General features: G+C 38.7%; 1 protein-coding gene across 10 annotated transcripts in view; it reads right to left on the reverse strand.

Annotated features, from left to right (window-relative positions):
• The window catches only part of GPAM (glycerol-3-phosphate acyltransferase, mitochondrial), an 83,618-nt gene that overhangs the window by 23,089 nt on the left and 36,280 nt on the right, over nucleotides 1–24,249 (reverse strand). For 7 of the 10 annotated variants that reach the window (XR_011564291.1, XM_070780829.1, XM_070780830.1 and 4 more), the window contains 7 exons: nucleotides 16,731–16,861; nucleotides 15,367–15,489; nucleotides 12,121–12,194; nucleotides 9,765–9,878; nucleotides 7,876–8,022; nucleotides 779–875; nucleotides 16–152 (listed from right to left, as the gene is read on the reverse strand). Coding sequence is in view for 9 of the 10 variants with exons in the window: in XM_070780829.1 (XP_070636930.1) it covers nucleotides 16–152; nucleotides 779–875; nucleotides 7,876–8,022; nucleotides 9,765–9,878; nucleotides 12,121–12,194; nucleotides 15,367–15,489; nucleotides 16,731–16,861 (823 nt within the window). In the remaining variant the exon portion in view is untranslated. Of the gene's footprint in view, nucleotides 1–15; nucleotides 153–778; nucleotides 876–7,875; nucleotides 8,023–9,764; nucleotides 9,879–12,120; nucleotides 12,195–15,366; nucleotides 15,490–16,730; nucleotides 16,862–17,594; nucleotides 17,992–18,265; nucleotides 18,656–18,677; nucleotides 18,803–24,249 lie in introns of those variants that run through there. The other 3 variants (XM_070780825.1, XM_019952789.2, XM_070780828.1) reach the window with 3 other exon arrangements.

Genomic DNA, 24,249 nt, shown 5'->3' on the forward strand with positions numbered 1-24,249 from the left:
ATAAGGTGATCTTACCTGAAGATGGGGATGTTGAGATTATTGCCTGAAGCAATGTACGGCGCTTTGATGTTATGGCAGAAGAGAATGAAAGTGAGCAGGAGATAGTCAATGTGTGATCTATGAACTGGCAGAAATATAAGCGGCAAATTCATCTAGCAAAAGGAAAGATGCCAAATTTAAAATTAAAATGGAAAATTGAATTACAAATTCAAACACTAGCTAATTAGTGACTCATTCTGTAAAAACATTTTTCAGTAAATAAGAATGGCAATTAATATTTCAATTATATATTATCTAGCTAAAAACAACTGCAACAATGAAAAATAATCAGGGAAGAAAGAGAGCAATCAAGAATTCAAGGTGACTCCATCATATATCTTCTGAGAGGAAGCCCTAATTATATAAAAAGAATGTAGGTTTTGGACACAAGGTTGGTTTGGTTTGAAATTCTAGAGAAATGACTTATTGGCCATAACTTGGGACAGTTTCTTAATCTATATGTGCCTTTATTTCCTCATTCATAAAATAAGGACTGTTCTATCTGATTTTCAGAATTATTGCAAGGTAACTTACAGAAGGAATCCTGCATGTTGCTGACAGGTCCTTCTTTACACCACTTGTCCCCCCAGATACAAAGCTACTGTAGTTATCTCACATGGGGGAAACTTGCAAATGTGTGGGACTGCACAAGAGTATACAAAAAAACATTCCCCAAAAATTCCAAAATCACTCTGCAAAATGTGGAGAGAAAAGAATGATAGATTCCCATAATTCTTGCCTCAGTCGCAGCTTTAACCATCTCAAGTTGACCCTTGTGAATCTGAATATTCCAAAAGAAGCTGTTGAACAGTTTCAGCAGCACCCATCCAGTCAGTCTGAAAGGAAGTTTAAAAAGTTTTTTAATGTATACACATATTTATATATATACACATACATAGTTTGACAGCTATCTACCTAAACTTTTGAACCTAAAACCTAAGCGTGATTGTAACTGACTTCAAGTTATGAGCACATGTGCGTGTATATATGTGAATATGTACATCTGAATTATGGACTTAAAGAACTGATTTTACATACGTACTACTCAGAAGCATCCATTTATTGTGTACTAAAATCTTATATTTTACTCTACTTGCATAATTTATACTTCAGAAGCTATAGTCAAGCAAATAGTTAGGTGAGCAGAGTGATCCCATTCCTGAATACAAATCACTCCCTTTAAGACATAAGTACGTGCAGATTCATCAAGAAAAAAAGAGGGTGGGCTCAAATAAATATAATTAGAAGTGAAAAATGAGAAGTTACAATCAACACTACAGAAATACAAAGGTCATATGAGATCACTACAAACAACTGTATCCAAATACTGATAAAATGGACAACCTAGATGAAATGGACAAACTCCTAGAAATGTACAATCTCCCAAGACTGAACCAGGAAGAAATAGAAAATATGAACAGACCAACTACCAGTAATGAAACACAGTCAGTAATAAAAAAAAAATTCCAGCAAACAAAAGTCCAGGACTAGGTGGCTTCACAGGTGAATTCCGCCAAACATTTGTAGAAGAGTTAACACAAACCTTTCTCAAACCATGCCAAAAAATTGCAGAGGAAGGAACACTTCTGATTCTGCCCATCCTAAGAGGGCAGCATCACCTGATAGCAACACCAAAGACATCACAAAAAAAGAAAATCACAGGCCAGTATCACTGATGAACTAGATGCAAAAATCCACAACAAAATATTAACAAACCAATTCAACAATACAGTACATTAAAAGCATCATATACCATGAAAAGCAGAATTTATCCCAGGATGCAAAATGATTCAACATCTGTAAAATTAATGTGATACATCACATTAACAAATTGAAAAATTAAAAAAAAAATATGATCGTCTAAACAGATTCAGAAAAAGCTCCTGACAAAATCCACCATGCATTTATAATTAAAAACTTTCAACAAAGTGAATACAGAGGGAACATACCTAAACATAAGAAAGGCCATGAATGACAAGCCCGTGGCTTACATCAGACTCAACGGTAAAAAGCTGAAAGCGTTTTCTCTAAGATCAGGAACATAACAAGAATGCACTTTCCTGCCACTTTAATTCAACACAGTATTGAAAGTCCTGGCCATAGCAATCAGAAAAGAAAAACGTATGAAAGAAATCCAAAGTGAAGACAGCCTCTTGATGAAGGTGGAAGAATAGAGTGAAAAAGCCAGCTTAAAACTCAACAATCAAAAAACGAAGATCACAGCATCCGGTCCCATCACTTTATGGCAAATAGATGGGAAAACAATCAAAACAGTGACAGACTTAATTTTCTTGGGCTCCAAAATCACTGCAGATGGTGACTGCAGCCATGAAATTAAAAGATGCTTACTCCTTGGAAGAAAAGCTATGACCAACATAGACAGCATATTAAATAGAAGAAACATCACTTTGCTGACAAAGGTCCATCTAGTCAATGAACAGTATCAAAAGGCAAAAAGATATGGCACTGAGAGATGAACTCCCCAGGTCAGTAGGTGCCCAATATGCTACAGGAGAAGAGTGGAGAAACAGCTGCAGAAAGAATGAAGAGGCTGAGCCAAAGCAAAAACAACACCCACCTGTGGTTGTGGCTGGTGGTGGAAGTAAAGTCTGATGCTGTAAAGAAAACACTACATAGGAACCTGGAATGTTAGGTCCATGAGTCAAGGTAAACTGCAAGTGGTCAAACAGGAGATGGCAAGAGTGAACATCGACATTTTAGTAATCAGTGAACTAGACCAGGAGCTGACTGTGGCTCAGATCATGAATACCTTATTGCCAAATTCACACTTAAATTGAAGAAAGCCGGGAAAACCATTAGATCATTCAGGTATGACTTAAATCAAATCCCTTACGATGATACAGTGGAAGTGAGAAATAGATTTAAGGGATTAGATCTGATAGACAGAGTGTCTGAAGAACTAAGGATGGAGGCTCGTGACATTGTACAGGAGTTAGTGATCAAGACCATCCCCAAGAAAAAGAAATGCAAAAAGGCAAAATGGTTGTCTGACGAGGCCTTACAAATAGCTGTGAAAAGAAGAGAAGCTAAAGGCAAAGGAGAAAAGGAAAGATATACCCATCTGAATGCAGAGTTCCAAAGAATAGCAAGGAGAGATAAGAAAGCCTTCCTCAGTGATCAATGCAAAGAAAAAAATAGAGGAAAATAACAGAATGGGAAAGACTATAGATCTCTTCAAGAAAATTAGATACCAGGGGAACATTTCATGCAAAGATGGGCTCAATAAAAGACAGAAATGGTATGGACCTAACAGAAGCAGAAGATACTAAGAAGTGATGGCAAGAATACACAGAAGAACTATACAAAAATGATCCTCATGACCCAGATAACCACAATGGTGTGATCTCTTACCTAGAGTCAGACACCCTGGAATGCAAAGTCAAGTGGGCCTTAGGAAGCACCACTTTGAACAAAGCTAGTGGAGGTGATGGAATTCCAGCTGAGCTATTTCAAATCCTAAAAGATGACGCTGTGAAATTGCTGCATCCAATATGCCAGCAAATTTGGAAAACTCAGCATTGGCCCCAGGACTGGAAAACGTCAGTTTTCATTCCAATCCCAAAGAAAGGCAATGCCAAAGAATGCTCAAACTACAGAACAACTGCACTCATCTCACACGCTAGTAAAGTAATGCTCAATATTCTTCAAGCAAGGCTTCAACAGTATGTGAACCGAGAACTTTCAGATGTTCAAGCTGGATGTAGAAAAGGCAGAGGAAAGTGAAAGTCACTCAGTCATGTCTGACTCTTTGTGACCCCGTGGACTGTAGCCCGACAGGGACCTCTGTCCATGGAATTCTCGAGGCAAGAATACTGGAGTGGATGGCCATTCCCTTCTCCAGGTGATCTTCCTGACCCAGGGATTGTACCTCAGTCTCCTGCATTGCAGGAGGATTCTTTACCATCTGAGCTACCAGAGAAGCCCAGAAGCAGAGGAAACAGAGATCAAATTGCCAACATCCACTGTATCATAGAAAAAGTAAGAGAATTCCAGAAAAATATCTTCTTCTGCTTCATTGACTACATTAAGCCTTTGACTGTGTGGATCACAGCAAACTGTGGAAAATTCTTCAAGAGATGGGAATACCAGACCACCTTACCTGACTCCTGAGAAATCTGTATGCACGTCAAGAAGCAACAGTTAGAAAAGGACATGGAACAACAGACTGATTCCAAACTGGGAAAGGAGTACGTCAAGCCTATATACTTTCATTTTGCCTATTTAATTTATATGCAGAGTACCTCATGTGAAATGCCAGGCTGGATGAAGCACAAGCTGAAATCAAGATTGCTGGGAGAAATATCAATAACCTCAAGATATGCAGAAGATACCATCCTTATGGCAGAAAGTGAAGAGGAATTAAAGAGCCTCTTGATGAAAGTGAAAGAGGAGAGTGAAAAAGCTGGATTAAAACTCAACAATCAGAAAACAAAGATCATGGCATCTGGTCCCAACACTTCATGGCAAATAGATGGGGAAACAATGGAAACAGTGACAGACTTAATTTTCTTGGGCTCCAAAATCACTGCAGATGGTGACTGCAGCCATGGAATTAAAAGATGCTTGCTGCTTGGAAGAAAAGCTGTGACCAACCTAGACATCATATTAAAAAGCAGAGATATTACTTTGCCAACAAAGATTCATATAATCAAATATATGGTTTTTCCAGTAGTGATGTATGGATGTGAGAGTTGGACCGTAAAGAAGGCTGAGCGCTAAAGAACTGATGCTTTCAAACTGTGATGCTGGAGAAGATTTTTGAGAGTCCCTTGGACTGCCAGGAGATCAAACCTGTCAATCCTAAAGGAAATCAACTCTGAATACTCATTGGAAGGACCGATGCTGAAGTTGAAGCTCCAATACTTTGGCCACCTGATGTGAGGAGCCAACTCAATGGTAGAAGGCCTGATGCTAGGAAGGATCGAGGGCAGGAGCAGAAGGGGTGAGAGAGGATGAGATGGTTGCATGGCATCATGGGCTCAATAGACAGCTTGAACAAACTCTGGGAGATAGTGAAGGACAGGGAAGCCTGCGTGCTCTAGTCCATGGGGTCATGAAGAGTCAGACAAGACAGAGCAAGTGAATAACAACAAAAAATGAAAAGGAAGTAGTGAAACCATTACTGTATGCAGATGACAAAGACACTAGGGAAATCCTAAAGCCATCCAAAAACTACCAGAACTCTTCGATGAATTTGGTAAAGCTGCAGAATACAAAATTAATATACAGAAATCAGGTGCATTTCTATACACTAACAACAGACTATTTGAATGAAAATTAAGCAAACAATCTCATTCACAAATGCATCAGAAAGAATAAAATACCTAGAAATAAATCTAACTAAACAAGTATAATACCACACTTGGAAATATGTAAGACACTCATGAAAGAAATTGAATATGACACAAGTAGATGGAAAGATATACTGTGTTCATGGACTGAAAGAACTAATATTGTTAAAATGACCATATATCCAAGGCAATCTAGAGAGTCAATGCAATCCCTATCAAAATGCCAAAGGCATTTTTCACAGAACTAGAATAAGTAAGTCTAAAATTTGTATGGAAACACATCTGAAATAGCCAAAACAATCTTAAGAAAAACGAAAGTGGAAGCATCACGCTCCCCGATTTCAAACTATCCCCCAAAGTTACGGTAATCAAGACAGACAGCATGTACTGGCACAAAAACAGATGCATAGATCAATGGAACAGAGAACCCAGAAAGAAACTCACACTTGTATGGGCAACAAATTGGTGACAATGGAGGCAAGTATGTACAATGGGGAAAAGAGTCTCTGAACGGTGCTGGGGAAACTGGACAACTACATGCAAAAATCAAACTGGACTACTCTCTCACATTATGCTCAAAAATAAATTCAAAATGGATTAAAGACTGAAATCTAAGACCTGAAACCATAAAACTTCTAGAAGAAAACATAAGCAATATTCACTTTGCAATCAGTCAGTAATTTTTTTTTTGGATACGTCTCTTCAGGCAAGGGACACAAAAGCAAAAATAAAGAAATAGGATTACATCAAATTAAAAAGCTTTTTCAGAGTGAAAAAACTCTCAACAAAACAAAATGGCCACCTATTAATGGGAGAAGATAATTGCAAAAGATATATCTGATAAGGGGTTAACACCTAAATAGACAAAAAACTCAAACAAGACAATAACAACAAAAAACAATCCAATTAAAAAGTGGGCAGAGGATCTGAATAGACATTTTTCCAAATATACACAGATGGCCAACAGGCAGATGAATAGATGCTCAACAGCACAAATCATTGGGAGTATACAAATCAAAACTATAATGAGTTATCACCTCACCCATCAGAATGGCTGTTATCAAAAAGACAATAAATAACAACAAGTGTTGGAGAGAATGTAGAGAAAAAGGAACCCCTGTACGTGGCTGGTGGGAATTTAAATTGGGGCAGCCACTATGGAAGACAATATGGAGATTTCTCAAAAAATGAGAAATAGAACTATCATAATCCAGCAATCCCACTACTGGATGTTTATCTGAAGAAAATGAAAACACTAATTAGAAGCCATATATACACCCTTATATTCACTGCAGCACTATTTATAATAGCCAAGATGTGGAAGCAACCTAAGTGCCCATCAATAGATGAATGGATAAAAAAGATGTGGTGTGTACACACACTCAAAAATGTGCAATGGATTATTACTCAGCCATAAAAAAGAATGAAGTTTGCCGTTTGTGACAATATGGCTGGACTTATGCTAAGTGAAAAAAGTCAGACAGAGAAAGACAAATACTGTATGATTACACGTGGAAACTAAAAATCAAGACGAAACTATAAACATAACAAGACAGATACAGAAAAAAACAGGTGGTTGCTAAAGGAGAGGCAGGTGGGGAGGTAAGAAATAGGTGAGGGAGATCAAGAGCTACAAGCTTCAGTTGTAGAATAAATGAGCCACAAGTATGAAATGTACAGTCTGGGGAATTTAGTCAATAATGTAGTATCTGTGTGTGTTGGCAAATCACAACTAAACTTATAGTGGTATCATTTGGAAATGTACAGAAATACTGAACTACTAATGTTGTGTAACAGGAGCTGGTTACACAACATACAGGAGCTGTATGGTGTGGTAGATCAATTGTACTTCCATGCAAACTCAGAAAAAGCGGTCAGGTTTGTAGTTACCAAAAGGTGGCCCGGGGGTAGGAATTGGATGAAGGTAGTCAAAAGATACAAACTTCCAGCTATAAGATAAATAAGGACTAGGGATATAATATACAACACAATAATATTAATTAACACTGCTGTGTGTTATATAAGAAAATTGTTGAGAGTAAATCCTAAGAGTTCGCATCACAAGGAAAAAAAATTTCATTCTATATCTTTAATTTTGTATCAATATGAGATGAGAAACGTTCAGTAAACTCATTGTGTTTTCATAGGGGATGTGAGTCAAGTCATTATGCTGTATACTTTCAACCTACAGAGTGCTGTCTTTCAGTTATATCTCAATGAAACTAAAAGAAAATAAAAAGACACGAGCATGTGAAACCTAACTCACAACTAGTATAGAAGGCAGCAGCAGTAATACAAGAGCTGCTATCAACTGACAGAGACTGAGGTACCCTGAAGCATCCCAAGCGCCACTTCTCCTGAGAGTTAAATAAGAATATATGGAGGAGTCAGTTTTTAACATCAGAATATGTTAAAAACCTCTTTTGGACCAAGAGCAGTATATTAGGAAAGTCCAATGGTTCCGTCCTATCTGATCAAAACCAGATGACCCCTGATTAAAGTTTTTTGCTTTGCCTTTTAATACCTGATCATTGCCGGTGAAACGGTGGCAACCATTTCTTGAAGGATCTTTCTGGCTTTCTTTTTCACTTTATTCACAGCTTTTGATTGCTGCTGAGCAGAACCATCAGGGTTTAATTCACCAGCCACTTCTGCAATTGCCTCTTGTACTCTGATTTCAAAATGGAAAGACAGACAACGTAACTGGCTCTATGCTACAGTCTGTATTATTTTATAAACTACAGATACAAATCACAAAGCAACCAATACAATACTGTAAAGTTAAAAAATAAAATAAAACAAATCACAAAGCAAAATATAGTTTCTCTTTTAAATGTGATAACACAGAAGAATAAACTCAAGTTAGAAGTGCTTTCTTTGGCTGTTTATTCAATATCAAGTATATTATATTCCTAAATCAATGACTCCCTGAGGAAGCTGGAAGGCATATTTAAAATTTTAATTCAAATTCACTGGGTAACAACCATGTGAATTTAAATGTTCCAGCTATGCTGTGAGGGACACAAAGTTACACTCTGGCAGAAGGGAAGGAAAGAAAGATTATCCTTCTAGATATGTAATTCAGAGGTACCCCAAACCCACTGCCAAAGTAACATAATTTTTTCTTTTACTTATTATTCATTTATATTATGACTCTATGAGTGGGATATCTGCAAAACTCTCTAGGAGGGATTGAAGGTGGACATAAATAGTCACAAGCGTTTTCCAAACCAAGTCAGTAATTTTAAAAGGCACAGCTTTAGATTTAAACAGCACAGACCAGTAAGCTATAAGGTAAAAGGGAAGATTTAACCCAATCTTGTAAATCTCCCACATAACTTAGGGAAGAATGCATGAGGTTTAAACCTCCTAAAAATAACTTCTAACATCCTAGTTACAAGTCAAAACATCTGGATGAAATGAAACACACTTGATGGGCTTTACCTAGAAAACAGAATACAGAATAATCCAAAGGAGTTTCTCAAACAATTGTTTTTTTCTTTTCACTGCTGCTGATTTTAGAATAATGTACAGCAAAACTCCCCATCATTCATTACTACAAAAAGACCGATTCCACAGGACTCTGAAATACCATCCCTAAGCCTATCCTTGAACAGCATTTATATCAGTATGACCAGGAATGCTTTCACAAGTAATTCACGTAGTTATTACACCACCATGATCAACTATTCACTTGTTCATTCAGTAAATATCAAGGTACCTACTACACGCCACTACTGCTCAGCCCTTAACAACTGTACCACTGGGTTTGCATTTCTAAGCATTTTTCAATCCACTCTGGTCTCCAGCTCCCCAAATCCAGATAGGTATCTAACACGGGCCACAGCAATGCGGTGGAATAGAGATCAACCTTCACCCAAACTCCCACAGTTTAATGATTTCCCCACTCCATCAGAGTTCAGGTAGGTCTCTCCAATTTTTAATCAAGATCCTCTGAGGGCAAAGACAATTACTTTATTCTCTTCAAATTTCTAATAATGCCTTTCTAATAAAACAATTTGTGCCTACGTGCTTAACAATTATTTGACAGAAATATGAAATGAGCTTCTCTTCTGGCTGTAAAGTAGGAATTGCATGGTCTCCAATATTCACATTACAGAACACTTAACAGAGAACTCTGGAAATATCTGCCTATCTGAATTCCAGCTCGCCTTTCATATTAGAACCCCATTCCACTATTCATGCATAAAACAAGGCTGCTCTTCCCACATGGCACCAAAACCATCTGTTCTCTTGCCTTTCCTTGCTTTCTTCTGGAGCTATAACGTTTAATGTTTGGAAACACAAACTGCTCTTGGGACAGAGTCCCAGAGAAACTAAAGGTTAATAAAGGAAATTACTTCCCCACTCCCATCCCTGCCTTTCCCCCTTACAACAGTATCCCACCCTTACCGACTGCTGTTCAGCACGTTTTCAGTTACGTTGGTGGCAAACATGCCTTTATGGACATCTCGCTCTTGAATGAAAAGCACATAAGAAAGACGTCTTGCCAGCCACCCTCGGTGCCTGCAACATGAAAACGATTTAGCAGAGAAGTACTCTAGGAATACCTATTATTCAGAGGCTTCCCTTTTGTAAAAACAAATCCTCATTTCACCTGTTCCAGAGATTTAGGGTTTTCCTGTAGCAAATTCTCCTTAGTAAGTAGTTCAGGATGCTATGAAGACAGTTTTATTTCTTTTCTTTCATGTACTCTCAGCTAAAATTTAAACTTGGAATTTGTGTATCAATGCTTGAATAGTATTGCTCTGCAAACTAATAATCCAAATATAAAAACAAAAGAAATGTAAGCATCTTACTTTATTAATACCACTTAAAAACTAAATATGTTGGATGCTTTATATGCAAGCTTATATAGCTTATAGCTACAGCTACAGGCTATAAAAAGTAATCCGGCAATCTTTTTGTACCACAAAGGCTAATTTTCTTTTTGTTGTCATTACAGTAATTCTTCTAAGGTGATCACTGACTCACAAAGTGAATTGATAAGGCTGATCAGTTGACAGAAGTCAAGGTTAACTAGACAGCAGTCTGAGTACTTGTACTCTGGACTTATGAAGCCAGAAGCTCTTACTGAGTTTTCTTGCTATGTTTTTGTTTTTGGCTTTTTTATAAAACACACTCAACATACCTAAGAAACAGGACAAACTTCCAGCAGTGACAATGACTATGTGTTAACTGAATGAGGGTTAAAGACAGGGATCTCAGAACAAGAATCCTGTAAGATTTCATTATGCAACGATTTGAAACCATTTGTAATGATTATATAATGCCTCATTATCATTTCCTCCATAAAGATATCCAGACAGTAGAAGATTTCAATTACAAATTAATTCTGAAAATACACAAAAGTCTTCAATCAAGAAAAAGTAATTTGGGGGAGAATTGTTTATGAATCACATGTTCCTTCAACTCTCCTTCCTGGCATTCTTTTTCTTCCTCCTTCCCTTTGTCTCAGTTCTCTGAACAACTTGGCCCAATATGTTAAGTGTTTAATTCTAAAATCTTTCAGTGAACAGTTTACTGGAATGTACAAAGTCCACACTCTTGATGAAATCCCTTTGCAACAGACTGAAAGCGGTGTGTGTGTGTGTGTGTGTGTGTGCAAAAACTGTTTAGGCTTTGCTCCCTGCAACACAGAGAAGGGCTAAATAGCCAATCCACCTGTACAGGAAGCTTATTACACTGAATAGTTTCATATTGTCTAGTCAATATAACATGCTAAAAAGTGTATGTTTATCTCACATGTTTTTTGTTTTTTTTTTTTCCTTGACTGCCTCCAAGTGAAGACAACAAATGAACTCCTCAGTTTTGTATGTAAAATATCTACTTACATAAGGAAGAGACTGAATGGGATTCTTTTGCTTAGGATTTTAATCATGTCAACCAGAGGAAAAAAAGTTGCTCTTTCCTTTTAACTTAAGAAAACAAGAGAGAAAGGAAAGGAAGGGTAGCATAGAAATTGGCAAAACCACATCTCTTGATCTTAGTTCTATTAAAAAAAAAAAATTTAGCTAACATATATGCAAGTATATGCTCATTTATAAAAACATTAAAATATGAGCAGTAACATCAGAAAGCCTTAAAATTTAAGTATCTGACTTCTTGGGCCAGTTTTTTCATGAGATTTCACGTATTTCTCATCTCCTGAGCCTCCAGGAATTTACTCTTGGAACTACAAGGACTGGTAGTGGTTTTGGCTCCCATTCTGCTCTTGTCTTGCAGACATTCACCCTCCTTCCTCATCCCCCAGCCTAAATCCACTGAGAATAAAGCCTCTTTTTCTCTCACTCTGATGCCTAGAATTTGGAAGTAAGAATTCTAAAAAAAGACTTAAGCCAGTAATAAATCAAAGAATACTCACTCTATAGATCAGGCAGATTTCAGAAAGTGATACTTTTTTAAGTATAAAATAATAATATAACATAAGACATTCAAACCTACACCTCTCCTCCGACAAATTTCTATCACATTTTGGCACATTTCAGCAGCAACATCATTATATAAATAAGTTAAAGAAACCTCTAAGTAATATCTATAGTCTCATGAAAATATTATATAATACAGCAGGAGAATAGTAATAGGTCTCTCAGGTTCCAATTTTTAGATAAAGTATTATATGTTAGAAGTTAATACCCTATTAACTCTTCAAAAAAAATATAAAGAGATTCATCTTAAAGTACACTGGTTGGTTATTATGGAGTCTTTCTCTTGACATGCATTAGAAATATAAGAAATTTATTTTTACCTTGTATGCGTTTCATTGATATAAATAACATTCCGCAAACCCAAAGACGGGATACTGGGGTTGAAAAATTTATCCTATATAAAACAAAATAAATATAGACATAAATATACAACTGGATTGTTGAGCTCACTCAAATTAATAGTTTTTGAGGACTTTCAAAAATCAGAGATGAAGAAAAATGTGTTATTGAAAAGTACTTTTTAGCTTTCAAAAGTCACAAACTCAAAACTACTCCTCAGCATCTTGCAAGGAAATAGTGCCTCTCCCTTTGCCGAGCCCCCCACCCTCAATCAGAAAGAGTTAAAGTCACGATGGCTTGTCACTGAAAGGAATACTGGAAATTTCACTGTTTTCAAAATACAAAAATACTATGCTAAGTAGTAGTAGTGAAAATTGCTCAGTCTATGCTAAGTACCATGTATTATTATTTTGAGATTACTAAATCTTCCAATAATCCTGACACATAAGAATTATTACCCTCATTTTATTTTATTTTTTTGCCTTTCTCAGTTTAATGGTATTTTAATATTAAGAGACATTAGAAGTCTCTTTTTAGGAACTCTCTTTTCTGCCAATTTTGGTTTAATTCACTCACTTTACTAGCTGAGTGGATAATAATGTATTCTAAATCAACATCTTATCTGTGGCCGTCAGAGAAATGACTTCTGCCCATAATTGCTAACATATTCTTCAGTTTATTTAGAGATTAAGAGGAGCATGATTTTAAAACTTTTCTTAATGTAGTAAATGGCTTTATGAAGTATATGAAAAAGTACAATTGGAAGAATGGAAAATCATAAATAAATATCTTCACATTCCATCATAATCAGACTAGCAGTAGAGAGGGGAGATGAATCCCAACTATGCCACTGATCAGCTATATGACCTTGAGCAAGCTTTTCCTCCGTTCTCTCATCTGAATAAGGAGAATTATAATAATAGGACTTTTGTGAATATAAGAACAGTTTTTATTTTTAATATTATTTGTCTGTTTTTATATATTTTATATGTTTCTTTGGGCTTCCCAGGTGGTTCTAGTGGTAAAAAATCCACCTGCCAACGCAGGAGATATAAAAGATGCAGGTTCAATCTCTGTATCAGGAAGATCCCCTGGAGAAGGGCATGGTAACCCACTCCAGTACTCTTGCTGACAGAATCCCACGCACAGGGGAGCCTGGCAGGCCACAGTCCATGGGGTCGCAAACAGTTGGACAGGACTAAAGCAACTCAGCATGCACACATGTATATTTCTTTTATATATTAAATGACTTGGCAAGGACAAATCATTCACTCTAATAACAGTAATTCTTGAGGACTATAACATACATTATCTCATTCATCCTCAGGGTAACCCATATGCCCATTTTAGAGGAGGAAAACTGAGGCTGGCAGAAGCTAGTAGTCAACCCCAGATCTTGCTTCAAAGTGTGGGGTCTTTCCAGTCCCCTAAAATGATTGTCTACTTAATGAGAAAACATATGACTAAAGGTCACCCTTTTTGTGAATAATCCTGGAAGATAATCCAGAAATAGTTCTGCTAAACAGATAAAGGCCATAACTTTAACAATGTAGGCAAAAAAGGTAAACCTTCCACAAATAAATGCTGAAAGCATAATAGACCCACAAAAGAAGATGTCAAAATACTTAAGTGTTATCTCTTTAGAGAAATAGGACTTCAGAGAAAAGGTAGCAGAAAATCACTATAAAAATACTGTCAAAAATTATTTTATATAAACAGGCCGTGGAAGAACTTAAGATCAAGTTCAGCACCATCAGGTACTACATTTAAGCAAAAATCATTTATCTATTATGCTACTCATCTCTGCCCACCCCAAACCATTACCACCACCAAATAATTTCTGACTGAAGAACACATTAAAGTATTGTTTTGCTCTTTTAACCATTCAAAATTAGAATTAGATGAGATGCCAGATCTAAAAGAAAAGCCACATGACCTTCTACTTAAATCTTTATTTCTACTGGCCTATTAATCAGAACTGGCCTTACTCCTAGACTAGAAATTTCCATGATCCTTCACGTCCACCAAACTATTTCAACAAGGTTATGTGTGATTTAAGAGGAACACTATTTCTATCGTGATGTTCTTGAGCAGACCTGAATATTTAACATAAACCGCTTGTTAAACAAATCTCTCCCAGATTAATAAACTCCTTATGCTGGGTCAGAAATTCTACTTCCTGCCCAGCCAACCCTGAGTGGAAAACTCACACAGCACCAGTAGTTATCCACACAGGTTAGAAGCAACCTCAATAAATGGCAGGGTTAATAAACAGCACTTAAACGCTCTAATAACTAGCCCATCCCAGAGAGAGTTTACCATCCAGGTGACTCTACTGCCTGAGATCACAGCCATATTAGAGTCTACATTCCGGAACGAGCTCACACTTCTTGGCAAAATGCCCTCAGATGCATACTTATCCAATCAACTGAGATACTATGTGGAAGATTTTGCATGGCTTTTTCCCACCAAAATACAAACAACAAACCCATCACACCCTTTCTTAAATCTTCATGCTGACATTTTAATGACCATCCTTCACTATCACAGAGTCAAAAGAAACCCCCTTGCACTCCCCTCCACTGTGGGAACAGACACTTAGCAAAAGGGTAAAGCCACAGTTTTACTTTCTTTTTCTGTCCCACTCACACTCACATGTGTGTGTATGTGCATATGTGTATGCACACTTTCTTTCTCTCTTTCTCGTTCATCTTGCTAGCATTTTAAAGTTCAGTGCTAAATTTCAATGTCTTGAAGTTACATGAAGGATCCCATTAACTCTTTGGAAGAGTTATCTGAAAGGAAGACCTACTCTCCCCCTAAAGTCATACTAAGACAAAAACAAAACAAAATATTGCCTGGCACCAACTATTAGACCAATATTCATTGAATAAACGAATAGAAAGAAAAATTAGATCAACATTTTTACTTGGGATATTTGGTTCATAAACGTGGACCTAAGTTCCAAAAATGCATTAAGTCCATTAAGACTAAGCAAAAATAAAGTTTACACAAAGTTGGAAATCCATGTCACATATTTCACTCTGTTTTTTTGGGCTTCCCTGGTGGCTCAGACGGTAAAGAATCTGCCTACAGTGCATCCCTGGGTTGGGAAGATACCTTGGAGAAGGGAACGGCAACCCACTCCAGTATTCTCGCCTGGAGAATTCCATGGACAGACTCTGTTTATTAAAGGTCGACAAAGGTATTAAAGGTAACATTCTTACCCAGCTCTGAGGAGTACAGGAATAACAGCACCTTCCCACAAAGGGCCTCTTCCGGCTCATTAGGCTTTCTTTCCACTTCAAGGTTGCAGATCTGAAGACAGTAGGCCTGGAACCACACTCACCCTAATAAATATTAAGGAAAAGTAGTGTATGAATGGGCAAGAAAATTCTACTTGTCTACTTGATCTCAAAACTCTAAAAATCTCTTAAAACTAAGCTGTTCGAGACAGAAGAGAAATTTCTGACACATTTTCCTTTTGGTAGCCCGCATTTCTGTTTTTCGTTTCAAGGACTCCGTCCACGACCGACACCTGGAACAGAGCTTGGACCATAAGCAAAAGCCGAGCACCTAAGAATAGCAACAGCCGGCAACACTCAAAGCAGCATTCAAAGGTTTAAACATTAAGTTGGAAAAGGTCAGACAGCCTTCTGACAGTAGCAGGAGGAGTAAAGCCAGACCCCTGGAGCCCTATGCTAACAGTTCATCTCCCTCCCTCTTAAATCACACACTCCTACAAAAGAACTACAAAGACCTTACTTAAGAGTAAGCAAGTTGTTATACCATAGCTTAAAATAATTCACTTTAAATGAAAAACAAGGTCAACTTATATAACATTCCTTTATCCTAACAAGTGAGTTTAAAGTCTAGAATTGAATTTACAGCCATACTATCCAATTAGGGTCAAATTCTGCTCTTCTGTCTAAAAAATTTTCTCTTAACTTTGAATTCATCAGTTGCTCAAATCCCAGTGATATAACATTCTCAAAAAGAAACGCAAAGACCACCTAAAACTCCAACCCCCCCAAAAAAGTTTTGTTTTTAATCTGAAGCAGACTGAAGAAATATCTGAAGAAATATTGAAAACATCCCATGTTATGCTGACATAGAGAAAACAATACAAGAACAACAATAACAAAAAAAAAAAACGCCAAAAAATGCCTTTTGGATTGGGATTCATACTAAAATTTCTATTTTCCATTATTTAAATAAACTTCATTTCCACTACAAAATTCACACTTCTGAAATGTAATTATATAAAACAGATACAGAATTTAAAAAAAAAAATTCTGGTTAAATTACACCACCCAAAAGAACAAACAGGCTTTTTTCCTCTGCAAAAGTATTTTGCTTTTTAACATAATCCCCGTCCTTACACTTCTTACCCATTTTTTTTCTTCCCAATAACATAATACCATAAGAACTTTTAAATATTAGACTTCATAAACTAACCTTCAAACAGCTGGAGGCAGTTTCTGTAGCTATTAATGTCTATTTGAATTTATGCTTCCCGTACATCCTCCTTCATTAACACTGAGAAGAACATCTTTAGGCTGGATGCTTTTAACCTGTATCTTAAACTTACCCATTCCTCGGTGGCATGCTTACACCGACCAATGCTGTATTCAGAAGAATTTGGCAAATAAGATACATCTATCGTGCCAAGGGTCAATGCAGATTCATCCATGTCACACAGCGTAACTCCCGAATCATGTGCTGTAAAAAATGTATACCGTTTAAGTTAATAAGGGATCCAGAGGGTAAATAGTAGAACTCAAAATTCTGATTTCTATGTTATTTTGCTTCAGGGTAGGATGTCAAATGAACTAAGGAGGACTTCTTAGTCATTGTATAAAACTGGACTTTGATGTATATATATGAACTCAGGTCATCCAGATTTTAAAAAAATTTTTGTATCTTTAGACTTCATGAACAAAACAGCTATGAATTCACAAGGGTAATTATCACCCTATTTCAGGTATGTGACAAATAATATTTTATTTGTGTTAAGTGAATAGTTCCTGGAAGGATGCAAATATGCATTTACTAATTTAAAGTTACATGTATGCACACAAGTAGATAATTTTTGAAAAATTATGTGCTGGGAATTTTTGGTCATACATACCATGCAATGTAAAATGGACAAAGGTAATGAGTGCACCTCTAACGTTTCCCACTTAAACTGAATTAAGTTTATTTTCTTGTGCTGCCTTAAATGAAATGGTATTTGCACTTTTAATACATCTACAAAGCTCTAAAACAAGAAAACACTGTTCTGAAATATCTGATTTATAAGTTTTCATATCTTTGCAATAAGCCTTTTCCCACCCTCAGAAAAAACATTCACTAACAGTGAACTGCTAAAAAATAAATAAATAAATAAGATATTAAAATATAAGAATTTTCTAACCTAATCCTCAAATTATTTCAGCTTTTGATTATTTCTCACCTGGCCTTAAATCAGTTTTTAAAACCTTAAAAACTCATGTTCAGGTTAACACAGTTCCTTGGAGGGCAGATTCCCATTTCTTTACAATCCCCATCTGGATTTATAGTGGTAACTGTAATTCTCAGGATAACTATACACATTCTTCACAATTTTACCTAGGTAACAATCTAACAAATAGGCGAGGGGAAGGAAGAGTAAACCAATGCACTTGGCATGAAAGCTCTTCTTATTATAAAATAAAAGTCAGCTATCAGTTTCAGGCGCAAAATGTAGGTACGACAGGGGGAGCCGGTGGCTGCCTGGGAAAATGAAGACTTGGCTGGCCCCAGTGATGAAGGGAGGACGAGAGGGGGAAACGGTCCTGTGCCAATAAGAAGCCCACGCTTCGCTCCTCCCTCCACACGTTTGTCCAAGGTTGAAAAGTGCCCCGATCCCACCCCACCCAAAAAGAAAAGCCAGCCTATGCGCTGAGGGGAGCCAACCGTGGGTTTTGAAAGCGAGAGAGGCAGGAGGGCCGACTCTGAAGCCAAATACATCCGAGCTCGAATCCCTCCTCTGTTTACCATCTGTGGTCACCAACCAGATGGGTTAACAACAACTTAGACAAGCTGGTTCATTCCCATGCCTTGGTTTCCCCATCTGGCAAATGGGCATGATACGATAAATCTTACCTCCTGGGTTGCGGGAGTTGTGCATAATACCCCTAGGGCGCCTGGCACTGTGTCTGACGCCCAGTGAGTGCTCAGCTCAATCAGTGGTCATCTGTCATGGAACTGTCCCCTGCACCAGCTTGCTTTCAGCGTACCCCTGCAGCCTCAACCCCAAAGTCAATGCCTCCACGTCCCCTTCGAGTGTGAGGGGGGACTGAGCCGAGAGGGACTTCCCTCCCACCCGGGGGAAAGCCCTGCCGCAACCCGGGGTTCCCGGGAGAGAACGAGCTCGACCCCCACGCCGGCACGAGCCGGGCCCACCGCTCAGGGGGAAACCCGGAGGGAGCTCGAGAGAGAGAGAGCGCCGAGGCGAGCGAACTGCCGGGCAGCTGGCGGGAGCCGCACTGGGTCCGGCGAAAGGGCGATCACGCACCTGTCCCGGCGCTCCCGGCCCCAGCAGCCTCCCGCAGCCCGTTCCCGCCCTGGCCGCTCGCACCCGCAGCTCCGCCGGCTATAGCGCTGCAGCTGCCAGCATTTCAAGCCTCAGCCGGCGCTGCTGCGCCGTCGCGCCCTGATGACGCAACGAGGGGGACGAGAGTGACAGGCGCAGCCCACACTGGCCAGTTCCGGGCGGGCAAGGGCTGGGGACCCACGCTGCGGGCCACTCGGGCGTCGTGCACCGCAGGGGGTGGATCTGAGATTAGCAGGTGTGCTCGCAAGTGTGTCTGTGTGGTGTGTGGCCAGGCGTGTGCTGCCTAGTCGCGTGGCGATTCTGCCTGGGCGCGGAGTCACGTGAGTGTGTGTGGGCCTGTCTGCGTCTTGTGAACGCTGCTCTTCGGAAAGTTTGAATCTCTGCCCGGCTCCTCTGGGAGCATGCACGTGGGCCGTCTGAGTTTACTTGTATAGGTGTGGGCCGTCTTCTTTGTGAGATTTGTAAGACTGCAGAACTTACTGGGCATGAGAGAGGTGGGGACTGGAAAGGCCCTGTTGGGTAATTTTCCGAGGAATTCAAATAGAAACAAATAAGGCTTGGAAGAACCTGAGTCCAGATTTCTCGGCCTTGAGTCCTTGAAACAAAATAGCAAGGAGCCTGAAGAGTTTTTTCCACAATATTTGTCTTGCCATTGACAAGGCCAGTGGTTATAAAGAGATTAATCATTTATTGATAGAAGGTAAAAGATAACCTTTTACCTGCACTTGAACAAAGGCATGCCATGTGAAGTAGCAAATGGGGAGGGGTGATGGGCTTCCCTGGTGGCTCACAGGTAAAGAATCCGCCTACAATGCAGGACACATGGGTTCAATCCCTGGGTCAGGAAGATCCCCTGGAGGAGGGAATAGCAACCCACTCCAGTATTCTTGCCTGGAAAAATCCCATGAATAGAGGAGCCTGGTGGGCGACATAGCATAAGAGTGGGACTGGACTGAGCACCCACATAGGCAGCAGATGGAGATACAAAGATGATTAATCCCTGTCCTGGCGCCTCTGCCACCAGTCCTTACCTCTTCTGCACACATGAACCCTAACCCTCTCTGCCAGACAATCTCTGTCTCTGTCCACCCATCAGAAACCATCCAGAGCTCCCCACAGTCCAAATGCCTAAGCCTAGCATCGAAGACTTTCACAGAGAAGCCTCTTCTTTCCCCACCGTTCTCCATCAGGAGCCCCTTCTTTTAGCCTCTCTGATTTTCCCTCATCAAGCCCTGGGCACTGGTACTCCTAATTGTGCTCACACCACTCTCCCCTAAATTTGACAGTTCTTTGCTAAACTAGGTCTCCAAGCCTTCCCTCATCTTGTCCGCCCTCTATACTCACACTGTCAAGTGAAATCTCACAGATTTCCTGTGGTACCACACCTTGGGTCTTTATCAGTTTGTGTCATTCCTCCACAAGATCATGAACTCATCATCAGTGCTTGTTTCCCAGGTAATGCTACAATGTATTCTTGTAGGAAACACTAAGTAAATACTTGTTGAAGCTGAGGAACAAGAAGTGAAAGAAGCATTACTTCCCTTGCACTTTCTACTGTTTATAAATCCATCCCCAAACAATTCAAAACAGCAGGAGTGCTTATTCATTTTAAAAAAGATTTTGAGCTTGAAGTCAAGGACCCTGTTTTTATTCAACCCTTCTCCACACAAACACACACAAACACACACACACCTTTGCCCCAAGCACACACCTAAGTATTCAAGGCCAATGTTGACTAGAATAAGATGAATTCTCATCCCCAAATATCATGAAATTTGTGTACAGACTACTGGCCCCTGACATGAAAGAAAGAAAAGGAGGGAAGAAAATAGAGGAAAGTCACAGGATTTGAAGTCACTGTTAAAGAGAAAGTAATGAGAAATGAAGTACAGTATCACAGGAATGAAAATGTAAGCTAGAGGGGAAAATTAGTTGTCTTACATAGACTTCATTTGTATGCAACTCTTCTGTAACACCCGTTGCACAAGAGTTTACTTCACCCAAAGGAGATGTGGATTGTGAAGCACAGATTACTTAATGAGGATTGTTTTGGAAACAAGTGACAACCTTGGCAGTCTTTCATCAACAGAACAGCAATAATTTATAGTAATCTAGATGCAGTCTAGCCAGCCAAGGCAGAGCAACAAGAACTAAATTTACTCTCCTGCTAACACGAGAGCAAAAACAAAACAAGCAAAATATATTTAAAAAAAAAGCAGCTGTGCAGGACAGTGCTCCATAAGGGAAGGGAGATGAACAAGGTTAAACATTGTGATTGCCTCAGCTTACTGCCTAGAAAGAGTTGCCAGGCTATAGTGCAGACAGAGTAATCCAGGAAGAACTAGGCAGACTTTCTGAGTTGAGGAGTTAGAACCAGGAGACCAGGAAGACCAAAACAGTTGGAGTTGGGAGAAGAGTACCAGAGAGGTGTTCTTGTTCCCACAAGGCAGAGGGAAAAGATGCCCAGTGAACCTACAGGACCAGGAATATAGGGCTTGATTCTGGCCCCTAGACTGGAGAATCTCATAATTTGTAACTCAGAAAGTCCCTCAGTGCTCAGTTGCATCTGACTCTGTGACCTCATGGACTGTAGCCGGCCAGGCTCCTCTGTCCATGGAATTTTCCAGGCAAGAATACTGGAGTGGTTTGCTATGCCCTCCTCCAGGGGATCTTCCTGACCCAGGTATCAAACCCATGTCTCCTGCATCTCCTGCATTGGCAGGCGGATTCTTTACCACTGAGCCACCTGGGAAGCCCCTTGCCTCAGTAGTGGGGTAAAACTAATCCTAGAATAAACACTGCTCTGGTCCTACCTAACAAATAAAAATAAAATCAAACTTTCCAAAGCAGAATGTCCCAAAACAAAGCACAAGAATACTTATAGGAAGTCAGAAATATTTAGCATCCAACAAGGTAAAATTCAAAATGTTGTCCTTCCAATCAAAAGTCATCAGGCATGCAAAATGAAGCAGGAAGCAGCAATGAACCACAGTGAGCAGAAAAGTTAATTAATTGAAAGAATCCCAGAAATGACAGAGGTGATAGAATTGGTAAATACAGACACTAAAAAATACTTACAACTATATTCTGTAAGTCCAAGAAAGTAGAGGAAATATTAAGCATATTAAGTAGATCTGGAAAACCTAAAAAGACCCAAGCGAACTTTGTGGCCAACCCAACTCTTGAAGGTCAACTGTGGTAAGTTAAAGATGTATACTCCAACTCTTAAAACAACTGCCATAAAAGCAAAATAAAGAGTTGTAGCTAGTACATCAATGAAGAAAATAAAGCAGAATCGTTTTTAACAAGTCACTCAATGAATCCAAAAGAAGGCAGTAAGTGAGTAGAAAGGGGGAGGAATGGATTGATAAAGAGAAAACACATAGCAAGATGGCAGATTTAAATTCATGCATGTAGGTAATTATCTCAGTCAAAAGGCAAAGATTGTTAGACTGGAGAAGAAAGAAAGAAAGAATCAGCTGTATGTCAGCTATTAAAATCACTTTAGATGTAAAGACAAATTGGTTAAACAATTGAAAAATAAGCCTCCAATTAAAATAAATAAAATTATATTAAAAAAGAAAAATAACGTACCATGCTAATGCTAATCAAAAGAAATATGGGTAGCTATATTACTGTCATAAAAAATACATTTCAATACAAAGAATATTATCAGAAATAAAGAAGATCATTTCATAATGATAAAGGAATCAATCCAACAAGGGGGGAAATGATTTTAAATATTTACGTCTAATACAGAGCTTCCAAATATATGAATCAAAAACTGACAATCTTGCAAGGAGAAATAGAAAAATCCATGACTATAAACAGCAGTTCAATCTCTCTCTCCATGACCGAGCAAGTAGGCAGAAAATCAGTAAAGATATTTAAACCTTGTACAATACCATCGACCAGCTTGGCCTAATTGACATTTATAGAACACTACATCCATCAATAGAATATCATTTTTTCAAGTGAATACAGAACGTGTTTTAGTAAAACTTGCCATAAAACAAGACTCAATAGATTTAAGGTTTCAAATCACATGAAACATACTCTGACCACAATGGACATTAGAAATCATTAATTTAGACATACCTGGAAAATTTCCAAATATTTGGAAACTAACATGTTTTAAAAAAACAAAAACAGACCAAAAAACACCCCATGGTTTGAACAAATAAGAATGAAAATTAGAAACTAGTCTGAACTGAATGGTGGTGAGAACACCCCTTATAAAGGCTGGGACTCTTAACACCTTGAAATACCACCTTGAAATCAGTGATTGGAATTGAGAACTGTATTTTCTTCTAATACAGATATTTTACTGCTATAAACGTCTCGCTGAGTATGGCTTCAGCTACATCTGTCAAATTATGACACGTGCTTTTTTTTCCCTCTGTGATAGTATTATGAGCAACAATGTCAACTGACTTGCCAAAATTCAGTGATAAAATATCTATGACATTCCATGATCTGAGATATAACAATTACTCTATCAGAAACTTTTATAGGAAATAAAGTTTGTCCTGTCTTACTCTTACTGAATCCATGCTGTTCTCATCATCTGCTTTCCTCTAGATTCATTTCCTTTTTTTATAAATATGTATAGAACTCCTACTGCCTGCCAGGCAGCATAGAATGAGACCGTCTAGAAAACAAACTCCTGTTTGATTATTGTGTCCCCAAAGATTCTAAAAGCAGCATGAAGTTCAGTAGACTGTGGCCTCTAGAACTCTGTTGATTTGGGGCAAACACTGAGACCCCTCAGTCTGCCATCCATTCCTTGCAGGTTCCTGGCTATCTGAAGCCTGATTTTATTCAGGGTGATCTTTTGTCCAGCCCTGAGATAATAGTGAATCAAAGTATCTGAGTTAATGATGATACTCTTGCTTTCTACTATTCTAACTGTTCCTGCAGCCGAGATTGTCTTATGATCCAGTTCTGGGCAATGACACCTAAAAGAAAATCAAACTTGAGGATTTCTGGAAAAGCCTTTCTTTCCTGGTAAAGATAACCGATACATTTGGCATATTTCTTTTTCAATCTTTTCCGTATTTGCTCTGCAACTTATTATCCAAACCCCACACTACTAATCACACAAGACTGGTTTTTAAGCCACTTAAATCTTGTTTTCTGTTGCATGTTCTGTCGCTCAGTCATGTCTTACTCTTTGTGACCCCATGGACTGTCACCCACCAGGCTCCTCTGTCCATGGGATTTTCCAGGCAAGAATACCAGAGTGGGTTGCCATTTCCCACTGCAGGTTATCTTCCCAACAAATTGCATTCCTGACTCATCTTTAATTTTTAAGCACAGTCCTGGCTGCTAGAGTAACTCAGGTATATGGAGGGGAAAGAGTGTTGAGAAATAGTCCCTGCTAGTGTATCACCCTGGGGAATGGCGATGGATGTGACCTTGGAGCCTGCCATTTAGAAAATACCTTAGGCCAGGAGAGAATGGGACCCCGCCCCCTTCCCTGATTCACATTTACAACATTTATGACAGAACCGGTACTTCAATTTGACTGAAA

The sequence above is a fragment of the Bos indicus genome, chromosome 26 (genome assembly GCF_029378745.1).
Source record: "Bos indicus isolate NIAB-ARS_2022 breed Sahiwal x Tharparkar chromosome 26, NIAB-ARS_B.indTharparkar_mat_pri_1.0, whole genome shotgun sequence".
Classification (NCBI taxonomy): Eukaryota; Metazoa; Chordata; class Mammalia; order Artiodactyla; family Bovidae; genus Bos; species Bos indicus.